The sequence below is a fragment of the Lampetra fluviatilis genome, chromosome 6 (assembly GCF_964198595.1).
Source record: "Lampetra fluviatilis chromosome 6, kcLamFluv1.1, whole genome shotgun sequence".
NCBI classification, from domain to species: Eukaryota; Metazoa; Chordata; class Hyperoartia; order Petromyzontiformes; family Petromyzontidae; genus Lampetra; species Lampetra fluviatilis.
Window position 1 is genome coordinate 5,804,209 of NC_136280.1, and position 20,171 is coordinate 5,824,379.

General features: G+C 46.6%; 1 protein-coding gene across 2 annotated transcripts in view; it reads right to left on the bottom strand.

Annotated features, from left to right (window-relative positions):
- The window catches only part of BICDL1 (BICD family like cargo adaptor 1), a 65,302-nt gene that overhangs the window by 25,577 nt on the left and 19,554 nt on the right, over window positions 1-20,171 (bottom strand). The window contains exons 2-3 of one of the 2 annotated variants that reach the window (XM_078857604.1): window positions 13,909-14,019; window positions 7,667-7,882 (exon numbers count right to left, since the gene is read on the bottom strand). In XM_078857604.1, the coding sequence (XP_078713730.1) occupies window positions 7,667-7,882; window positions 13,909-14,019 (327 nt within the window). Of the gene's footprint in view, window positions 1-7,666; window positions 7,883-13,908; window positions 14,817-20,171 lie in introns of those variants that run through there. The other variant, XM_078857603.1, reaches the window with a different exon arrangement.

Genomic DNA, 20,171 nt, shown 5'->3' on the forward strand with positions numbered 1-20,171 from the left:
GTTGTTGTCGTATCCTCAAATCTTGTAACTCAATTTTTACCCACTTCCCAATGTGGTATCAACTGCAAACTTGTTATACTTATGTCATACTGATGACCATACTATATTCTATCAAAAAATGTTTTTTGAAACATTCTTTTTTAAATGTTACCTTTCGCCTTGGGTATAATTGTCCACGCTCAACTGACCTTGGCTGTAAATCACCACGGCCCCCTTACGTGATGGCAAGCTTCGGGGCCACTTCATCGAGTCGTGGGATTCTGCCATTACGAGTAGGGTACATTTCATTAAAGCGTGTTTAAAAAAAAAGTTTGTTTAAATATTACTTTTAATATCATCTTCTGCCCTTCTGCAAGTCCTGCGAATGAACCAAAACACACCTAAGTATGGAGGCCGTGTTGTTCAAGACGACAGGTGTTTTACTGGCAGCGTTTATTTTGATACATCATGCAAAACCAATGTTGCAGTGAGTCAGGTGTCATACCATCATCTGTCATCAAATCTTGACACACCCATTGTCTCGATCAGATGCAACATTGTACGGGCGTCACTGACACCACTGAACTAAATATAAACACAATAGGTACGTTACTTCGTCATAAATTCTGCATACAGATACAATGCCAGCAGGTGTGTAGGGGGGGATATGCTCGTGCAGTATAAAGATCCTCAATTCAATCCGGACCAGTTCATAAAAAAAACGAGGCGAGTTAATGCCAACCAGCCAGCCCATCCACCACTCTGATTGCAGACATCAGCGTGGATCAAAGGTCAAGGCGAGCGTGCCAGCGTTTATTAATCAAGTCTCAAGCAGCACCTTTTGATTGTTGCGGCTTTGCGCGTTTTGTATTTGCTTAATATTTAATATAAAACGCCCCGGCAGACGTGTTTGGGAGGAAGCGTTTGACCTTCGCAGAAGTCGCCAAACCGGAACTCGGATGGACAAAGCCCGCCTGGCAGGTACGGGGGCCCTGCACGTCATGGCGATGCAAATAATGACCCTCCAGTCGCGGGCCAGTGTCACGCTATCGTTCATAGTAACATTTTGCAGCTCTCGATCACCCCACTGCTGGATGAAATGGATGAACTCCTGCCCACAAGTATCAGTCGTGATTGGTGCTCGTTTGACCATACATTCACTGAGCTGATCAGTGGCAGGTTGGTGAAGTTGGTGGGGGGGACCTGGGGGTGGGGGGGCGGGGTTCCTGAGTGGGGGGCCCCGAGTGGAGGTCTTGGGTGGGGACCCCCCCTGGTTCACAAACACTTGTCACTTGACGATAGCCACGACCGGGAATCGAACTCAGGTCACCGGGTTTCATAGCGCAGTGTGCTCACCCCTGCGCCACCGCCATAGCGATGTCCACGCTGCCCCCCTTATTAAAAAGGGCTTTGTCCTCTCTCAACAGGAATGCTCACTTGAGAGAGAGGGAGGGAGGGAGACCACGGTCTTCTCAGGGGGCCTGGTGACAAGGTTAGCACAAAACAAAGGGGCCCTCGCTCACTCTCATATCTGGGCACTCTGCCACAACTGCAATGTGCCAACACGTAGAGCAAAAATTCCAATCTTTCTGCCTTGTTACAGATTTGTGTCATGGGACGTTTCGTGCCAGAGACGCGACTGCCCGTGCTGAGGCCGAGCGAACGCCGTTAGCGATAACGAACGGCCCTCTCGTGTGGACGTGGACTTTGGAGTTCGGGCCACACGACAAGGCCGCTGGGGAGTGGCACAGAGGTGTGACATCATACGTGGCGTCAACATCTCCTGAAGGGGTTGTTACCATAACGAGGTCTCACCATGATCGCAAGGACGTTGTCTTCATTAACCCGGTGCACAGTCCCCCTGAGAAAAAGCACTCGCGTAACCTGCAGCCATTGCGTCGACTGTGCCACCTTGCACAGATAATTTCCACAAACGCCGCCATCTCATCTTACACATATTGTGGTCACTTTTGCTCCTAACTGTTAGAAAGGGGAATAATATAATAAAGTGCGCATATATATGGCGACACGTTCCACAGCTGAGAATTAGTACATTGGTCTTAAGCTGCTCATCTAGACTGTGAACGTAATGTCCAATTTATGAGAGAGAGAGCGGCACTGTGGAGACCGGCTTGTACAGAAAGAGGAGCGCATCGATTGGCGAATGTAGGCAGGTTATCCATAAGAGGTTTTTGGGGTTAGATCGTGTAAATATAAATGCGTCGTTAAACCCGCCACCACCCGACACAGCCAATTAATAAGGTTTGTCGTGTAAACAAAACATGCCAATTCGTTACTAGTACAGCACGCAGGTATGTTGTAGAGTAAACCCACAACATTTACAATTAGAGTACGACGTTTCGCCAGTAATTACAACTTGCATCATCAGGCGACAGCCACAGATGCGGAGAAATCCTCCTGTTTCGGTCTTCGAGGGATAAATGTGACGTCGGCACTTGTGAGCCAATCAGGTACGAAGGCCAGATGATAATACAATGGATAATATTGGTCACGAAAGCCTACGTGTCGAATAGCCAGGTTAATGCCTTCATTCAAACCGTTAAGAAAAACGAGTGGGACTTGGGCAGGAAACGTCGCTCGAAAAAAAGGTTAATGGCTGACGGTCAAGACTAATGATGGAGTGGCAGCCGAAGAATGAGGCGCATCTGAAAGGATGTCCATCGCGGAGATGCAGCAATTAAATCTCAGAATTGTAATGTTTGGTGCCTCCGGTGGCTTGGGAAGGCCTTCATTCAGCAGTGGACTGACCTTGGCCGATAATGACGATAAACTATGTGCATTCCTGAAAAACAACGAGGACCTACAGTGCTCAATATGCACGTGGTTTAGTTTACAATACTAAGCATAGACACATGTTTGGAACGTATTTTGCCTTTTAAGCGCGGTTCAATTGTTCTGAAGCCAAGTGGTGTTTGAAAAATCTTAACACCTGTTTCATGGCCAGGAAGGGTAGCCTGTTCTTATTTAGTATCAGTTTTTATACCGGCAAAAAAGGTACCATAGATATGGAACTTCCCATGTCACCCTGCATCCATGCAAACAACAACAACACGAAACACGACAATAACCAGAAAAACGGTGGCTATGTCATCAACTTTAAAGAAAGCAACGTGCATTACGTTACTGCGATAAACAGCCCTAACAGCGTATGCAGACGCGTGCAAAGGATAACACTAATTCTGCTACCGTCAGTGAATCTACTGAGAAGCTTATTCCCCTTGATGCGTAAGAGGATTGCAGATGACGCTAATCTAGCACGAGCGAGGATCGTAGCACGCCGCTCTTCGTGCTCCTCACTTCGTCTCGTAACTGTACTGTTCCATCTGCCAAGAGAACCCTGTGTCATTGTTGAGAAAACTAGCTGCTGGACAGGGGCCTTTCTTAAGCCTGTGCAGGTCACGAGTGTTATTTGTCCATACGTTACCACGCTGGTCAATGCGGGGAGCACATACGTGGAAGCATAGCAACACATTACAACGATAGTTCTGGAAAAAGTGGTATACCCTACCGATAATGAATAAATGTGCGAGGAGCAGAACCACAATGCACGGGCAGTAAGACATATTGTGCCCATGCAATGGATTGTAACGATGTGGAAATTATCATATTTAAGCTCACAAACAACAAAACATTGAATCGTACCCACGATAATCTCTCCGCTTAGGGTCGTATAAGTTGTATGCTGCTATATATTGTTAAATATAGTGGAATCGGCAAGCAAATTGAATCGTGACCCTCCATTGCCACGAGGACGACAATCATAACATTTGCATGTGCGTACAGTTCTGCGGGCGCCAAGCAAATTATAATTACATAGGGGACAATATTATGCATTGTCACACATTGTATGCATGTATGTTGAACTTCTTTCTCACCGGACATAGCCAACAGCGCTAATCGGAGGTGCGGCAAATCGGAGGTGGGGGAAATCGTCACGCATATATTGTTGCCGAACATCCACTGGCGTGCATACAAAATCAAAACGCATCTCTCTGTCAGCGCCAACGGTACACGCTCGAAAGGTGGAATGTGCGTAAAAGCCTTCGCATAAAAGTGCCATTGAGCTGAAGCAACTCGGCCGTAACCAACACCAGAAGGGAGCGACCGGGCGGCCATCCGTTGATGAGCGAACGATTGCCAAGAGGCGAAAAAATAAGTGGAGGGAGATTAATAGGAGACGGCCCTGAAAGTAAAAATAATAATACAACGCGCCTTTATCGCCTCAAGGCAGGTGTTGCGATCACCAACACCGCTGAACAACAGATAGTCAACCTTCATTTCAAGCACATGCTGGGGGGGCGAGCCATACTTTTTAGCAAACAATAAAGCGTGCTGTGCTTTTTGCCCCGTTTCAAATAACATTAAATTAATCCCGCCCCCCCACACCACGCATCTTTTTTTGCGTGAATGTTCCCATTAAATAGCTGCATTTGACCTTCGTGTCTCATAAGGACCCTCGGCATATTTATAATGCAGCCCTCTTGCTTACCGAGTGCTGGACGAAGACGTCCCCGCACACCCCTTGCTGGTTATGGGGGGGGGGGGGGGGTGTATTGGTTGTCCATACTCCACCGCACGGGTCTACGCAGGTTGGCTACATGGGGTGGTGGAATCGGGAGCGGTTCGAACATCGCTCGCCGCCGATGTTGGAGCACGCGGATCGCCAGGTTCACAGTGCAGTGTGCGAACACCCATGCCACCCACACTACCAAACCACACTACCCCAAGCAGGGAGTGGCACGATGTCGTACTCCAAGGTGCAGCGACGCAGCAATTAATCAATGGACCTGATTGTTTAAGCTCACGGAAAACATAAATCAAATCGCGCCATGTGAGAATCGATGTGTCTGTGTATACGTACTTTGGATTGAATGGGTTGATATAACCCCTGTAAGCCATGAGATAAAAAAATGTGTGTATATAGTTCAATCGCAACCACTCAGATTTTCAAGCGGGCCCGACGCATCACACGTTTAATATAAATGACTCGTATACAAACCCTGAATATGTTTGCACATGAGCAGTAAGTAAAAAGCCATTACCTAGCCTGCAAAGTGTTGTAATGCCGTAATTACGTCCGCAAGAATGCGTTACGCGACAGTTCGCACAGCGGGTGCATAATGCATAGGCGTGCACGTATAGCGTTGCAGGGCGCACGTCTGCGGCACTCACAGAGGAAATCATTACGTGACGGGACCCGATTCAATACAAGCGCATCAATAGCAGCTTCACATATTGCCCTCAATTGAGCAGCGAGTAGGCTTGCCAGCTCATTGGGGGCGGCCATCGGGAGGTGGCAGTGCCCTTGCAATTTCTAAAATCCTAGATGAAAGGAGAGGTAGATGGAGTGACACAAGAGGAACGCAAACAAGAAACAATGGTGCGGGGAGAGAGATGCAAACAGAGGGGGTTTGTGCCCTTCACGTTCACGAGGGCTTTATTTTGAGATTATATTTCGTGCACCTTTCTTTTCATCAATCCGCATGCCCCCCCTCCCACCTTGAGGTGCTTAGAGCCCCCCTAGCTTTTTGCGTGGTTCGCTGACCGTTCCCCCTTTCGATTGCTGCGAAACTACACAAGGCAGCCGTCACATGCCGGTTTGAGTGGTTGGATCGCTGCCAAGCCAGGCAGGAAGCGTGAGTGGCCTCGGTTGCGTGGCGACTGCACGGGGGTGGGGGGTGTGGTTGGGACGAACCACAGAGATGGTGGTGGCACAGTGGGTCCAAGGTGGGGCTGAACGATTAATCGATTTCAAATCGAAATGGCAATTTCAAAAAATGCGGTGAGCAAATCGCAAAGGCCGCGATTTTTTACGATTTAAGAAAAGTCCTATTACTTTCTTGTTGGAACTGTTTTATTTTTTATTATTATGACTTTATTTATTTAACTTAACAATTGCTCTATGTTTGATTGTTCTATTTCAATTAAAATATTTTAATAAATACATGTTGGAAGCAATTAATATATTTTAAGCTTTTATCCTTGCATTAGCATATATAGAGCAGTTCATATTTTGATTGTATCACAGTGAATATTGAACTAAAGCTTAACTTCAAATTTTTTTAATCGTAAATCAAATCGCGATTGCAATATCTGTAAGAAAAATCGCAATTAGATATTTTCCCCAAATCGTTCAGCCCTCGTCCAAGGTGGGCTTGCTGCATTCGCCAAATTTTTTCCACACCCAGTGTGCCTTGGAGAAGAGTCCAGGTGCGAGGCGCAAAAGGGCACGGTGTTATTAGGGTTGGTCCGTCGTCGTCGATGATGACGATGGGCAGCGGAATTTTGGTCGAGTCTTTGCCATGAAGATGAAAACAAAATATTCCCGCTAAAAATTGAGCGCCCAGTGTCAACTTAGTGTGCGGTTAATCAGCATTTAAATTAGCCATTAAAATTTAAGAATGTTGACGAAATGAAATCCACAGACTTGGAGTCAAATTCCGCAGGTTGCCATCGACGAGGCGAAGATGAAAAACTTCAACTGCCGATTTAATTAGCCCCGGCAACTAATGAAGTCACGTTGTACGAGACGTTAATTCATGTACGTGTACTTGTATACGCACAGCATCTTGTCAATCCGCTGCTGGATGAGGGCCTCCCCACTATGTGCAGGTCGTGCAGTTGTGGAGCATTCTTTACCACCCTCCTTGGTGCGGGTTAGTGGATGCCAAAGGGGCATAGAGATGGGAGCACGGAGGTTACAATACATTGGACATTGATGCACTGTCTTTTTGCCGTCATCTATGTAAAGGAGTGCCGACGCAAGCTTGCAGGGGGTTCGTCTTTTAATCCTTTTCTCCCATCCACACCTGTCCCCAGCCGTCCCAATCTCGTTCCCGTCAACCAACCCCTCTTCCCACTCGTTCTCTCCCTTATATCTCCTCACTTGCTCCTCCCCTTCTCCTGTCACCGTTCCACTCCCCCTCCTATTGGTGGGAATCCTTCCTCTGACACCCCTACATCTACACAGCACCGTAGTGCTGTACTTCTTTATTTTCACGGGTATTTGTGGATAACAGAATGCGTCAATTGCACCCTTACATCATGGCGAATGAGACGAGTTCTACTGCTTAGTTGATTTGGTTGTATGGGTAGCAAAAGTGGGTAAGAGACAGCTAAAGAAGCATGGTTACATAAACTTGCATCCGTTCTCTTTGACACAAACACTGGAGGCACGTCAATTCTGGCCCCCTCTGTAGGAAAGCACCGCCGCAACTACGAAAGGAGCAAAGGAATGACAGCCAGAAGAAGTGGCAGCAAGGGAGAGAAAGATGGCAGGAAGATCTCACGCACTGGTGTGGCGAGCTTGTATGTATGTTGAACTTAATTCGCACCATACGTAGCCAACCGTGCTATTCGGAGGTGCGGGGGAAGAACAACAAACTAAACACAAAAAGCAGTTATAAAGAAATGAGTTTTGAATCTAGATTTTAAAGTGCATAGCTCCAGTGGCATCTCAATATCGGAAAGGAAGGGCATTCCAGACGGCCGCAGAAGCACATCTGAGAACACGAGACGCAGTGACCATCTTTGTTCGATGGTCAGCCAAAACAAGCTTGTTCTCCACGCCGATTTCAAAATTATTGAGCAGCCGGAGGGGACCGTGCGGGCTCCCCAAGTGCAGCCAGAGTGGCTGCGGGCCCGATAGCCGTGCCAAGGTCCTCACCGCCACGATCTGCTGCAGGAGCCGTTGGTTCTGCTCGCTGAGCTCGCGAAGTGCCCGCGACTTCTCACGGTCAGTCTCCAGGCTGCCCTGCTGCTTCCTGTCCAGCTCCTGGCGCACGTGGGTCAGCTCCACCTCGAGCTCGGCGACGCGGCCCTCCCACTCGCTCTCCCGCACCTCCAGCCGCCTCACCGCTCCATGACGCTCTTGCTCCAGGCGCTGGGAAAGTCGACGGGATACAGGGGGAGGGCGTTTGCAAAAATTACTCACAGGAGTCGCGTGGCAATCTCAGAACTCCCCGCAGGAGTTTTCGCGGTTTGCGTTGTGAAGCTTTCCGTTGTATTTCGCGGTTGTCGTTCGGCGTGGGCTCTGACGTTTGGCTCCACACGCTGGTTAGCTTCTTCGTCGGGAGCGGAATTTAGTTCTCGAAGAAATGTGGGGGTGGGGGGTTTATGATGATCAATGAGCAGTGCTCGTCAAAGCATCAGCAAGGCAGGGAGAGAACCAACAGCAACACCCACGTTGCATGCATTCTTCTCGCAAGGAGCTGAATTCAGTTCCTCAAGAAGGCACCCGTTACGTGGAGCGAAGCGTCAGACATCGTGCTGAACAACACGTGGTACAAAACCGAAAATCCATCTGAAGGCTACAATTACAGAACGTTTCCCCGGTTTACCATCCGACTTGAAATATCAGAAAAACTAGATCATTTATTCAAATTGAAGTTTTTTTAGGAAATTGAAAGAACAGATGAAAAAAATGTCCTTCCAAGAACATATCCTCCTGATAAGACGAACAAAAGTACGTCCTCTATATATTGTACTTAAAAAAATATTAATTTTGGATGCAGTGAATACATTTTAATTTGAATATGTTACACGTGACGGATTTATATTCAATTGCAGACGTTACAATCGTGAACAAACTGTAAAACTATCTTGTCATCTTCGGCTAGATTCCCTCGCACAAAGTGCTGTACATGCTAAACCACAATTTTATGACGAACACAGAGGGCTGCATTAGAGGAGACCTAGGATGTTTATTTGTGTGACCGTGACAAGTCTCAGTCATATTTACAGTGACGATGTCATGTTTACACGGCAATGTTGCCTCGATTCGAAACCAGTTGTTAACCTCTTCTTTCAGCGTTTCTGACTATCCCTCAGGAGGTGCATTTGTTAACACGGTAAACACCCACACACAGGAGGAAGTACACAGCTTTGATCCAAAGACGCCCAAGCTCATTAGTCAAAGGAAGGATTGAATGCACCAAGCACAATTGTGTCATCCAGTGCCCATCTGACACACACACACACGTCACACACACTAGCAACAAAACACGAAATGTAAGCACATTGTGCATGCACACCGACGGATGCCAAACATTTGATGCGATCATTTACGTTGGTTCATAGACGGGGTGATGTGGGTTTTAGCTTTCGTTTTATCTGAAATTCAATCGGAGATTCAAAAAGTGTTGTGTTGATTTTAGTTTTATTCAAGAGTTGTCAAGTTATGTTACCTGGGACCCCCCCTCCTGCCCCCAACTTAGCTAACCGTCACTGACCAGTGTGGTAAAGTATGGTCAACAAACCTCCACAAGAAGCCCTGCATGACGATGTCATAATCCAGTATTGTAGTGGATTGACAAAGGGCTAAAAATTATTCCAGTTCAGTGGTATTTTTAAGAGTTATCTATGATGTAAGTTAACGTTTCAGCTCTGGAATTAAGTGCTTAGTAACCCAGTTGCAATTTGTGTTAAAACGTAGGAATTTACCTTTTTTTAAAAAGTATTTTCAATTGGCAAACGCTGTTATTTAATTACAAACTGAGAGAAGCAGCCCATTGGTTCGTAAATTTCAGTTAATCATATTAACATAATGCATTCCCTAAACTGTCATGACGGAAGATCATTCAGATAAAGAATAACAATCTGGATGACGAAGGCAACTTGTAAAACATTACCCCAACTTTAGGAAGTAGGTCAACTTATTTCAGGCAATGCCCATTGAGCTTAAGCAATGCTTTTATAAATGGCATCTGAGAAGATCCGGGGGAATACCTTGCAACACAAAACCTTTACACAATGATGTACTGTAACAATGTTAATTCACTGTACTGGCAAAGATTCATGAAATATAATGCATCTTAATGACAGATTGTGTCAGCAAAGCAAATAATTCCATCTCACACTAAATCTATCCAAAGTGAGTCAGCCAGTTTCTAGTGGGGGTACAGCTATGGATATGGAACATTATTCATGAGTCCGTTAACATTTTCCATAATAGGTGCTTTAGTGATATGTATTACTGTACTCTTTGGTTCTTTCGGTAAAGTCACGTAGGTATAGTGCGTTAACCACGTTGCCACCGCTCCACTCGGCTTAATAATAACCAGACATTCACACGTATCTACTTGTCAAGGTTGTCAGTCGCCCTTGTGCAACATGAAACTTCACAGGCACTCCTTGTGTGAACCGCACGTGCATATCTCAGTGTTATTAGGAATTTTGAAGACCGTATTTCCCTGCAAAGCCAACAGCCTATCAGAGACAACGTATGACTGACACAACTGGGATGTTAACCACAACACTCAACGACACTCGTACCCTGGCACGCACGACGTGCCCACAATGTAACACTTTTAATGTGGGCAGCGCATTGCATAAGACCACATTTCTACCCTCCCCTTACTGAATTTGAGAGCAAAACGTTGGAGGTGTACTTTACAAATCTGGTGTGCGAGACCAAATTAGTACACTTTATAGAAACCGGGGAACATGCGTGCAGGTTCATCTTACTTTTAGGAGAATTACGTCACACTGTGTAAATGTACACCCGCGAATGTGCGTGGACAACATTACTTGTGTACAATGTAATGCATCCAGAATACACGATACGGCCACCTTCATCGGCCACGAATTATCCACTGCAGGATGACGGCCACCCCAAGCCGTCGCTATTCCTCAGTCGCACAACATTACCAACCCCAGATTTGAAGCTTTCGTGACTGCAATGATTCATATTCTTAGGCTTTTTCGGTAAAGTCACGTAGGTAAAAAATTAAAATTTGGGTTGTGCTGTGACGGTTCCACCTGAAGACGGAAGCTTGCGTTGCCTCCGAAACGTCGTGATTTTTATGTTATTTTTATTTTACTTTTATTAATTTAAATTTTTTACCTACGTGACTTTACCGAAAAAACCTAAGAATATTACCAACCCCCACATCTAGCTGCGGCACACGAGCAGAAGTCATTGCTTTATCTCGTGGGTAAAAACAACGTCTGGGGCCTGTCCCCTGCTGTGGCTGCCACTCTGTCCTTAGTCTTGACCGTCGTCCATCATCCATTCGAGCGACGCGTCTCTCTTTGTCGAAACCCAACCTTAGACTTTCTTTACAGTCAATGTCACGTCTCTCTAACTTGTAATTGCTCTCTAAACCTTCTCTCAGTTGAATTTCCAAGCAGTCGCCAGAGTACACAGTAGAGAATATAGGTGCAATATTTAAAAATGTGTACATCCCATCTAAAAAAAAATGCCCGTGAAATGTATTTACAGTAAAGCGTTACCATCATCTAAAACGAGTGGTCCCTGTTCTACACAGCTGTGTACACTATTGACAGAGGCACGTTGTGCCGCGCAGCCCGTCTAAAATTACAGGCACTGTATACAAAATACACAAGGCAGAAAGGTAGCAACGTAACGACGCAGAATGTTCAGAACCGTGCATTTGAGAGTATTTGGCTGCAATACATCTCCGCACGTGATAAGCCACTTCGTTGAGCTCTCATTTCTGATAGCCAGGTCGCTTCTAAACAATAAGTTACAGAGCTCAGTGGGCCTTACCTGGTAAAATTAAATAAACTATTCTAATAGTTTAGCGCGCTAAAATACACCATTAGATGTAAGGTTGGTCACTATTAAGCCACTTTCACCACGAACAAAATTCTGTCTTTTTTTACTTTCGGTAAAGTGTTGCGATCGAAACGTCGTGAATTTTTTGCTTTTATTATTTTCAATTTATTATTTTTTTCCCATTTAATTTTATTATCTTTCATTTTAATTTCTATCTACGTGACTTTACCGAAAGAACCAAGCATAAAAATTCTGTATATTAAAAAAGCACATATAAACACATGTAGAAGTACCTATTCAATCTAGAAGTATTATTAAAGTTTGGAACTACTATATTGATGTTGTTGGAATCAGCCAAACGAGAGCACGCATCCAAAGGGACGACCAACGTGGACATGGAGCGATGAATGAGATCAGTTCATGTGCAAGGAGTGAGGCGGGTGGCAGCAGCACTTGACTGTGAGGGATGGCCATCGGATGCCTTCATCCAGCAGTGGATAGTCAGTGGCTCACGGTGATGATCAGAATCTTCATTTAAAGTGGAAGAATCCGATGAGCTATGAAGCATGTTTTTTACAGGATGTCAAGTCGAGGCGGGTCACAAAGTTACAACGAACAAGACGATACAACAACACGACAGGAGTGAACAGATGCATTTGGTTGGTATCACTCGGTAATTTTAAGTGCATACCTATTCATCCATACGGATTACCCCGTATTCTTGTACACAGGGAAATTGAGTTTTCAGGTCCATACGGCGTACAGCCGTTTCAATACGGGTAAAAGCTTTTCTTTGCCTATTTGTTCGCGTTTCTCCCTTATGATATAACTTTGTAGGATTGACGTTGAGATCTCTAAGGGCACGGGGGTGACCAATAAGGTCTGAATTGGTCTGTAATAAAGGTAGGCACTGACAATGGGTTGACAGGTATGTAAGTGGGTAATGTCATGGCCAGTAGGAACACAGGTGGGGGGACGACGGGGGGAGGGGTCAGCTTCCCCCCCCCCCGTGACCTTTGACAGAGAGGTCAGCTATCTGCTGCTCTCCCATGGCTGGCTACTCATGAGCTCCCATGGCTACTTGTTCCCCCCATCTCCTCCCGACTCTAATAAACAACAAACCAGGTTTCACCAATTATTGGAAAATACTGCGTTGGCAGCAGTGCGCACAAGCAACATTGACAAAGCAACAAAAAAGCTGACAATTCGTCAATTAAAGTATCTTCAGGTTCTATACAGTATAACAGGCGACGTTTCAGGCAATGGCCCGATTTGTGTGTCAGGAAGAAATTTTACCAGGTAAAGCCCACTGAGCCATACTGTAGGGCTCTTGTTCAGAAACGACCTACCCCGAAATGATAGCTCAACAAAGTAGCGTATCATGCGGAAATGTATAGCAGCCAAATATTCGAAACGCATGTTAATTCTAAACGTGGAGGGGGAAAAAAACCGGAGAACATGGAGAAAAATCCACGCGACCATGGGTGAAGAGACATGCAAACTCTCAACATACAGGCGTCAGGGTCGGGATCGAACCCACGACCTCCTGTATACCAGGCGAGGTAGTTAACATCTCGCCACCATGGCGCCCAAATAGGGTCAACATATGGCAGCGCACGAAGTGGGTTATTGAACCCGGACTGTGTGGAGTTTCGAGTCTTCACCCGAGCATGCGCGACGGGTGTTCTCCAATGCAGCTACAGTACACCTACCCAAGTATCCTCAGAGAGCAAGACAATATGAACGAACATCGAGCTTGTGGGCGCAGGTGAATGGACCGTAATTGTCTACCCTGCATCAAACACCAGCAGCGAGGTAGAATGCGCGCTTACCCCATTCGGCACCCGAATGAGCTCCCAGTACCGTGGCGTGAAACGTCGGACATTTGTGGCGAGCAACAACCCGCGAAACACACGTCGGAGAGCGAGCACAGTTAAACAAAAAAGTAATACTACAACGATCCGATTGCAGGAACTATTCTGACGTTTAAGAGCTTGTGTTGGTCTTGGTCAGTTCTTAAATTCAGCAGGAACTGGGGTTATTTTGGCACGGCACAATCCGTGTCGCCTTATCTTGTCCTCAGTCTACCCTATATCCCTGTAAACATAAGCATAAGACCATCGAAATATAAAGTGCTATAATACAGGTTCCCTGTGTTATGAACGGTAGCGCCTCGCTCAAGAGAACCAAGCCCTACTTGTCACCGACCGATATATTAAACAGTTAACATAAAAATACACAAATATCCCAACACACATCGCAAGCTGCCCTTGTGAAGTGCGATCAATACCTTGACCGTGCAGTCTCGCTCAGCTGTGAGTCTGTTGCGTGCACACACACACAAAACATACGGTGCGCTGTGTCACACACACGCGCACACACACAATTACCTCCATCCTCTCGGCCAGCTCGGTCTGCTGGATCTCCTTGGTCCTGCGAAGTTCTTGGTTGTTCTCCAGCAAAGCCTTTCCCAGCTCGGCAGCCATCACCAGCTCCGACTCCTTCTGGCGGAGCAGCTCAAGGAGTTCCTGCTCGCTGCAGTCGCCCTTCTGATCCTCCTCCTGCTGCTGCTGTTGTTGATGGTGTTGGTGGTTGTGTTTCGCATCTCCCACTTCGTCTCGCCGCGGAGGAGCCGTGGTCTCTGCCATCTCGGCTTCGGCGGTGGAGTTTATTTAGCACAAGACGGATGAGTATACACCTACCCAGCTACTATATAGAGCGCCGGTGACGACGTGTACGCGCACCGGCTACACCTACCCACCTATCACTACCTGCCTTTGTGTCGTTCCCGGTACACCTGCCTTCCGAACCTCTGAACGCTTTCAATGCGCTTCCAATAACGCGAGCACACGTGCACGTGTGCGCAGGCTCTCGTTGAAAGGCAAAAAAATATATTTTTTTAATTCTTGAAACCTCCAAACTCTACGAACCACCACCAAAATCTGCGCTGCGTCCACGCAGCGAGTCCTGTGTTCGACTTAAAAGCTGCGAAACAACCAGAAAATCCGGACGCGTCTCCTGCTGCTGCTGCTGCTACTCACTCCTTCCTCCTCCTCCTACCCAGTTGTCGAATAACGAATGAATGAATGATACGCGGACCAAGACACAGAGAGAAAGAGAGAGGCTGGAGGAGGAGGAACCGGACACCACCCGGGGGAGGAGGAGGACGATGAGTTTGTTGCTGCTGCTGCTGCTGTTGGAAGACCGCGGATCATTTGGCGGTGACAAGTTCAGCCTTCACCGCACGCAGTCGCTGGGCAATGATTGCGCAGAGCCGAGCGCGTCACGATCCCACCAGCCCCGGCTGATAAGGTGGTGGGGGGGGGAGGGAAACTTGTTCTGCGTGAATAATTACTGCTGCTGCTGCTGCTCCGACTGCGAGTATTGCTCCCACTAATAACCACGACAGCACCACGAGTGTGCCTGCCTACAAATGAGCGGCGCTCATCCCCTTTGAACGGCTTTGGAGGACGAAATCAAAGGAACAGACCATACGGGACAGAGCTTTTGGGGCGTTACGTCTCGAGCCGCGCTCGTTACAATTCTGTGTTTGTGTTTCTTCGTTGTTTGTCTTGTTTATTACAACAAAAGTAATCGATTCTAGATTTTAAGCTTTCTTGACTGCAAGGATTCATATTCTTAGGTTTTTTCGGTAAAGTCACGTAGGTAAAAAAAATTAAATTTAAATTAATAAAAGTAACGACGTCACGTGATTTTTATTTTATTTTTATTTTACTTTTATTAATTTAAATTTTAAATGTTTACCTACGTGACTTTACCGAAAAAACCTAAGAAAAAGTAATCGAATGATGACGCGATTGTCATCTCGCCTCTGGGGGAGGTGAACGCTGTCGGAAACGTCAAAACGCACGCCACGTGCCGTCCACAACCCCGAACTCGGCCCTTGGAGCCACTGCCAACGCCACCTCTTCCACGCACACAAAGACCCCCCCCGCCGCCGCACTCATCCCCGTATAGCTTGAAGAGAGAGACTGTTGGGGCAAGTGCTGTTAGCGAGGTGCACCTATGAAAGCCGGCTCGATACGCGAGAGAGAGGGGGGAGGCCAGTACCACGCCCGGCCTCCTCTTGTCTCTCCGCTCCTGATGTGTACCGCACCAGCAGGTACTCATTTGTGGCTGAGTCGACCTAGGGGGCAGGGGAGGCACAGGGACCGCGGCTGCAGCTTGTTCGTCGCCGGCGTCGGCCGTGAGCGGGAATCGAACTGTGCAGGTCAGGGGTTCGTGGCGCAGCGCGCTAACCACTGCGCCACCGCTCCCCATACACCAACCCTCCCTGTCACCCGTGAGTGACACAGGGCACCACAACACACCGTGTCTGTCCCTCGGCTACTGGCGTCACAATCCGGACCCCCCCCCCCCATAAACGACGTCACGCGATTTTTTTACCCCCCCCCCCTCGTCACACGGCGTCACAAAAAGTCAGACCCCCGTCAAATATGACGTCACAAAGCTCTGCCCCCCCCCCCCACAAAACCATATTTCCATTTTTAAAATAAAACTTGCTTCAAATCGTTTTAAACTATTGTCATTGTAGTACGTATTTAATGTGGCGCTGCACTCTGATGTTGTAGGAGAAAACATTTATTAAAAAGTCTATTTAATTAAGTAGAACGCGTTGTCTATATTTATTTAAAGTTGCGCATTTTAACGTGACGTCACACTTCTCCCCCCCCCCTCGTCACACATCGTCACAAATGTCTGCACCCCCCCCCCTTCCCCCCTAGGTGCGTGACGTCATTAATGGGCGGCCCCTGTGATTGGCCCGTGGCAAAGCACCCGAGCCCAGGTGCGTGGGATCAACAACTCCCCCACCTCCCGGGGTGCTTCGCGTGCAATGTTCAGTCGTTTTGTTATGGCAACGACTTCGCCCCGCGTTGTCTGTGGACGTGGTACGAGCGGTGGCGCGGTGGTCCGCACTCTGCGCCAACAAATAAGAAAAACCGGCGACACCCACTTTCGCTCAAGCCCAATATTAGCGGTCTTGGGCCTCCCCTAGGTCGACTCAGCCTCAAATGGGTACCTCTTGATATGCAAATTATTTTGTCAAGGCGCCCTTCCCCCCTTCCAACCCAGCTTAAATATACGCTCCAAGCGTGGTGGTGTTTCATTCAGACGCTGTCTCCCCGACAGACCTCTTCTTCACCTGAGGACGGCTGCTTGCGTTGTGGCCGAAACGTCGTGAGAATTATTTTATTATGTTTTATTTTTATTATTGTATTACTTCCCTTCTACGTGACTTTACCGAAAGAACCAAGAAGATACCTCGTGCGGTGTTTAAACATCGCCACTGGGGAGGCAAAGGCGGTCGGGCATGGTGTTGGTGGCCACCAAACCCCCTCGTGTACCGTTATGGCCTTCATAGGTGCTCGCTAACAGCACTTGCCCAACAGTATGTTAAGGTTATACGGGGATATCTGTTTTTGTGTTTTGGGGAGCGGTGGCGCAGTGGTTTGCACACTGTGCTAATAACCCGAGTTCAATTTCCACTCACGACAAATTTTAGCAGCGAATATTTGAACCGGTCCTGGGCCTCCCCTAGGTCGACTCAGCCTCTAAGTAGATAAGTACCTGGTGCTGTTTAAATATCATTAGTGGGGAGACAAAGACGGCCGGGCGTGGTGTTGCCCACCAAATCGATCATGTGTCGTGCTGGCCTTCATACGTGCTCGCTAACAGCTGTTCATACCTGTCAACCCCTTATCAGTGCCTATCTTATTACAGACCAATTCAGACCATAGTGGTCACCCCGTGTCCTTATACATCTCAACGTTCATCCTACGAAATCCCATCACAAGGGATAAACACATACAAATAAACAAAAAAACATGTTTTGCCCGTATTGAAACGGCTGTACGCCGTATGGACCTGAAAACTCAATTTCCCTGCACAAGAACACGGGGTAAACCATATGGGTTGACAGGTGTATGGCTGTTTCCTCCAACAACCTGTTCAGGTCATACAGGGGCTCTTAATCGTGTGTGTGTCTGTGGGCGTGTCTGCATGTAGGTAAGGTCTAAAGGTTTTGAGAACAAGGCACTAAAAATAGTTGCTCAAGACCCAACTTGAAATGGCGAAGGTGACCTATGTTGAAATCACACCTTCCTTATGAACTTACCCGAAATAAAACGGCGTGCCAACTGACGCTACAGGTGATATTGCGCGCGGTGCGTCTAAAAAAAGAAACTTCTAAAAATAAAATAAGAATGTGCGCACTTGCGTTTGTTGACTGATTTTAAAGTTCGCCGGTTCTCCCAGTATCGAAACAAGTTAACAACCAGCTTATACCGGGCGCGTATCAACCAACGCAGTACTATGAACTCCGATTACCTGTTAAAAACAAAAACCTCGATTTAAAGCTTTCGTGACTGCAGGGATTCATCTTCTTGGTTTTTTCGGTAAAGTCACGTAGAAGGGAAATAATAAAATAAGAAAAAATAATAAAAATAAAACATTATATTTTATTGTTTTATTTTTATTATTTTATTATTTCCCTTCTACGTGACTTTACCGAAAAAAACAAGAAGAAAAACAAAACCCTCACTGAGTTTCAAAGCTCTTCTTTGGAAGGGATCCTGGCTACGTTGGGAAGTTTGGCCAACACCATTAAATCAGCGATCGGACTGCCCGTGAGAGGAAGCAAGTGAAGTCCCACCATGCACACATTTGGAGGTGGTGGGAAATGGGGGGGGGGGATAACCCTCATCACTTCCCTCTCGTGTCCTCGTCACCTCGCAGCTTTGCCCCATCTATTTGTTCTTCTTCTCTTGCTCGATGTTATTTTCCTAATCGCCCCCCCCCACCTTGCTTGCACGTAGGGCTGTGGGTGTATAATGTGCATAATGAAGTTCGCACACGTCCCTTGCCGAGTGTAGAGATTCGAGGAAGGACTTTTGTACCCAGTTTATAATGATGGTGTTGACGTCTGTGCACCCTGTTGAAGCTCGTTATTGTTTCCACAGATCCGGGTCACCGTGCATCGTCACTCTCATTTCATGTACAAGAGTGTGCTCCTAATCTCAGCTAGTTACCTGTATAAAAGACACCTGGGAGCCAGAAATCTTTCTGATTGAGAGGGAGTCAAATACTTATTTCCCTCATTAAAATGCAAATCAATTTATAACATTTTTGACATGCGTTTTTCTGGATTTTGTTGTTGTTATTCTGTCTCTCACTGTTCAAATAAACCTACCATTAAAATTATAGACTGATCATTTCTTTGTCAGTGGGCAAACGTACAAAATCAGCAGGGGATCAAATACTTTTTTCCCTCACTGTACCAGTGCACTAAAATTGTGCTTAAAAAGGCTATTTACTCAGTTTAACACGTTGGCTTTCGCCAGAGGTGTGGACTCGAGTCATGTGACTTGGACTCGAGTCAGACTCGAGTCATGAATTTGATGACTTGCGACTCGACTTGGACTTGCATAACAATGACTTTGTCCCACCTCTGGCTTTCGCGACCAATATCATTCATAATACAGTTTTTTTGGGGGTTGGATCGCGTAAATATATAAATGTGTCGTTAAACCCGCCACCACCCGACACAGCCAATTAGTAATGTTTGTCAGGTAAACAGAACATGCCATTCCGTTTGGAGAGCAAAGCCACAACATTTCCAATCTGAGTACGACGTTTCGCCAGTAATTACAACTAGCTTCATTTGTGAAAAAGTCCTCCTGTTTCGTTCCTTAAATAGAGGAGTATAAGTGAGGTGTAGCTCTTTACTGCATGGTGGATGAGAAATCCCGATACTCCATTTTCTCGTTGAGTCCATTGGATATTTTCTTTAAGACGGGGCTATGTATGCGTGCTTCATTTTTCTCTCCATGTAATTTCCAAGCATTAACCTTTCTATGCATCTACGCTACTTCTCTGGTCTCTATGTGCTGCGAAGGTTCATTGCCCGAAACGTCGCATGTTATATATTTGTTTTAAATTTAAGGCAGGGGTATTGACGAATGTGTTGAGTGTTATTTGGGCACTTATCAGTTTTCCGTCCACCTACTTCGTCGACGTCCGTGATAACGTGGGTAGGAGAACACACACGCAAGCTAGAGACATCATGTAGACTGCTAAGAAAAACAAGTGGCATTGGTTGGGCAGGACACCTCGTTCGAAGGGATAACGACCGGTGGTCAAGACGGGCGTCGGAGAGTGACTGCCAAAGGAGAAACAAGTAAACCCGTAAAAACAAAGTTTTTCACTATAAAACCTTTATATGCGTGGCGGCTAGAGTCTTCTCGTCCTCTGGCTTGAGATGGCTGCCACCTATGGGTCCAGATGATTGTATGCCAGTATTAAGCAATTGGTAATTAAATATTTAATTTGTTTTCCCTAAACAGTGTAAAATTTTGGGAATTTTTTTTCACGAACATTAATTGTCTCGCACAACGAGTCTGTGTGGAAAATGTCAGCTCGATTGGATCACGGGAAGTGGGTTAAAAAACGACCGAAAGATTTGCACGGTCGTAAGCAAGCAAGCAAGCACGCAAGCAAGCAAGCAAGCGAACTTAATATAAAGGATTTAAAAAGCAACCGAGAGGGTACGTCCACTGCAGAGAATGATGCCGCAATTGATTCAGATGGTGTGCAGGTGCTAGATGAATTGCCACATTGCAGGACTGTGGTGTAC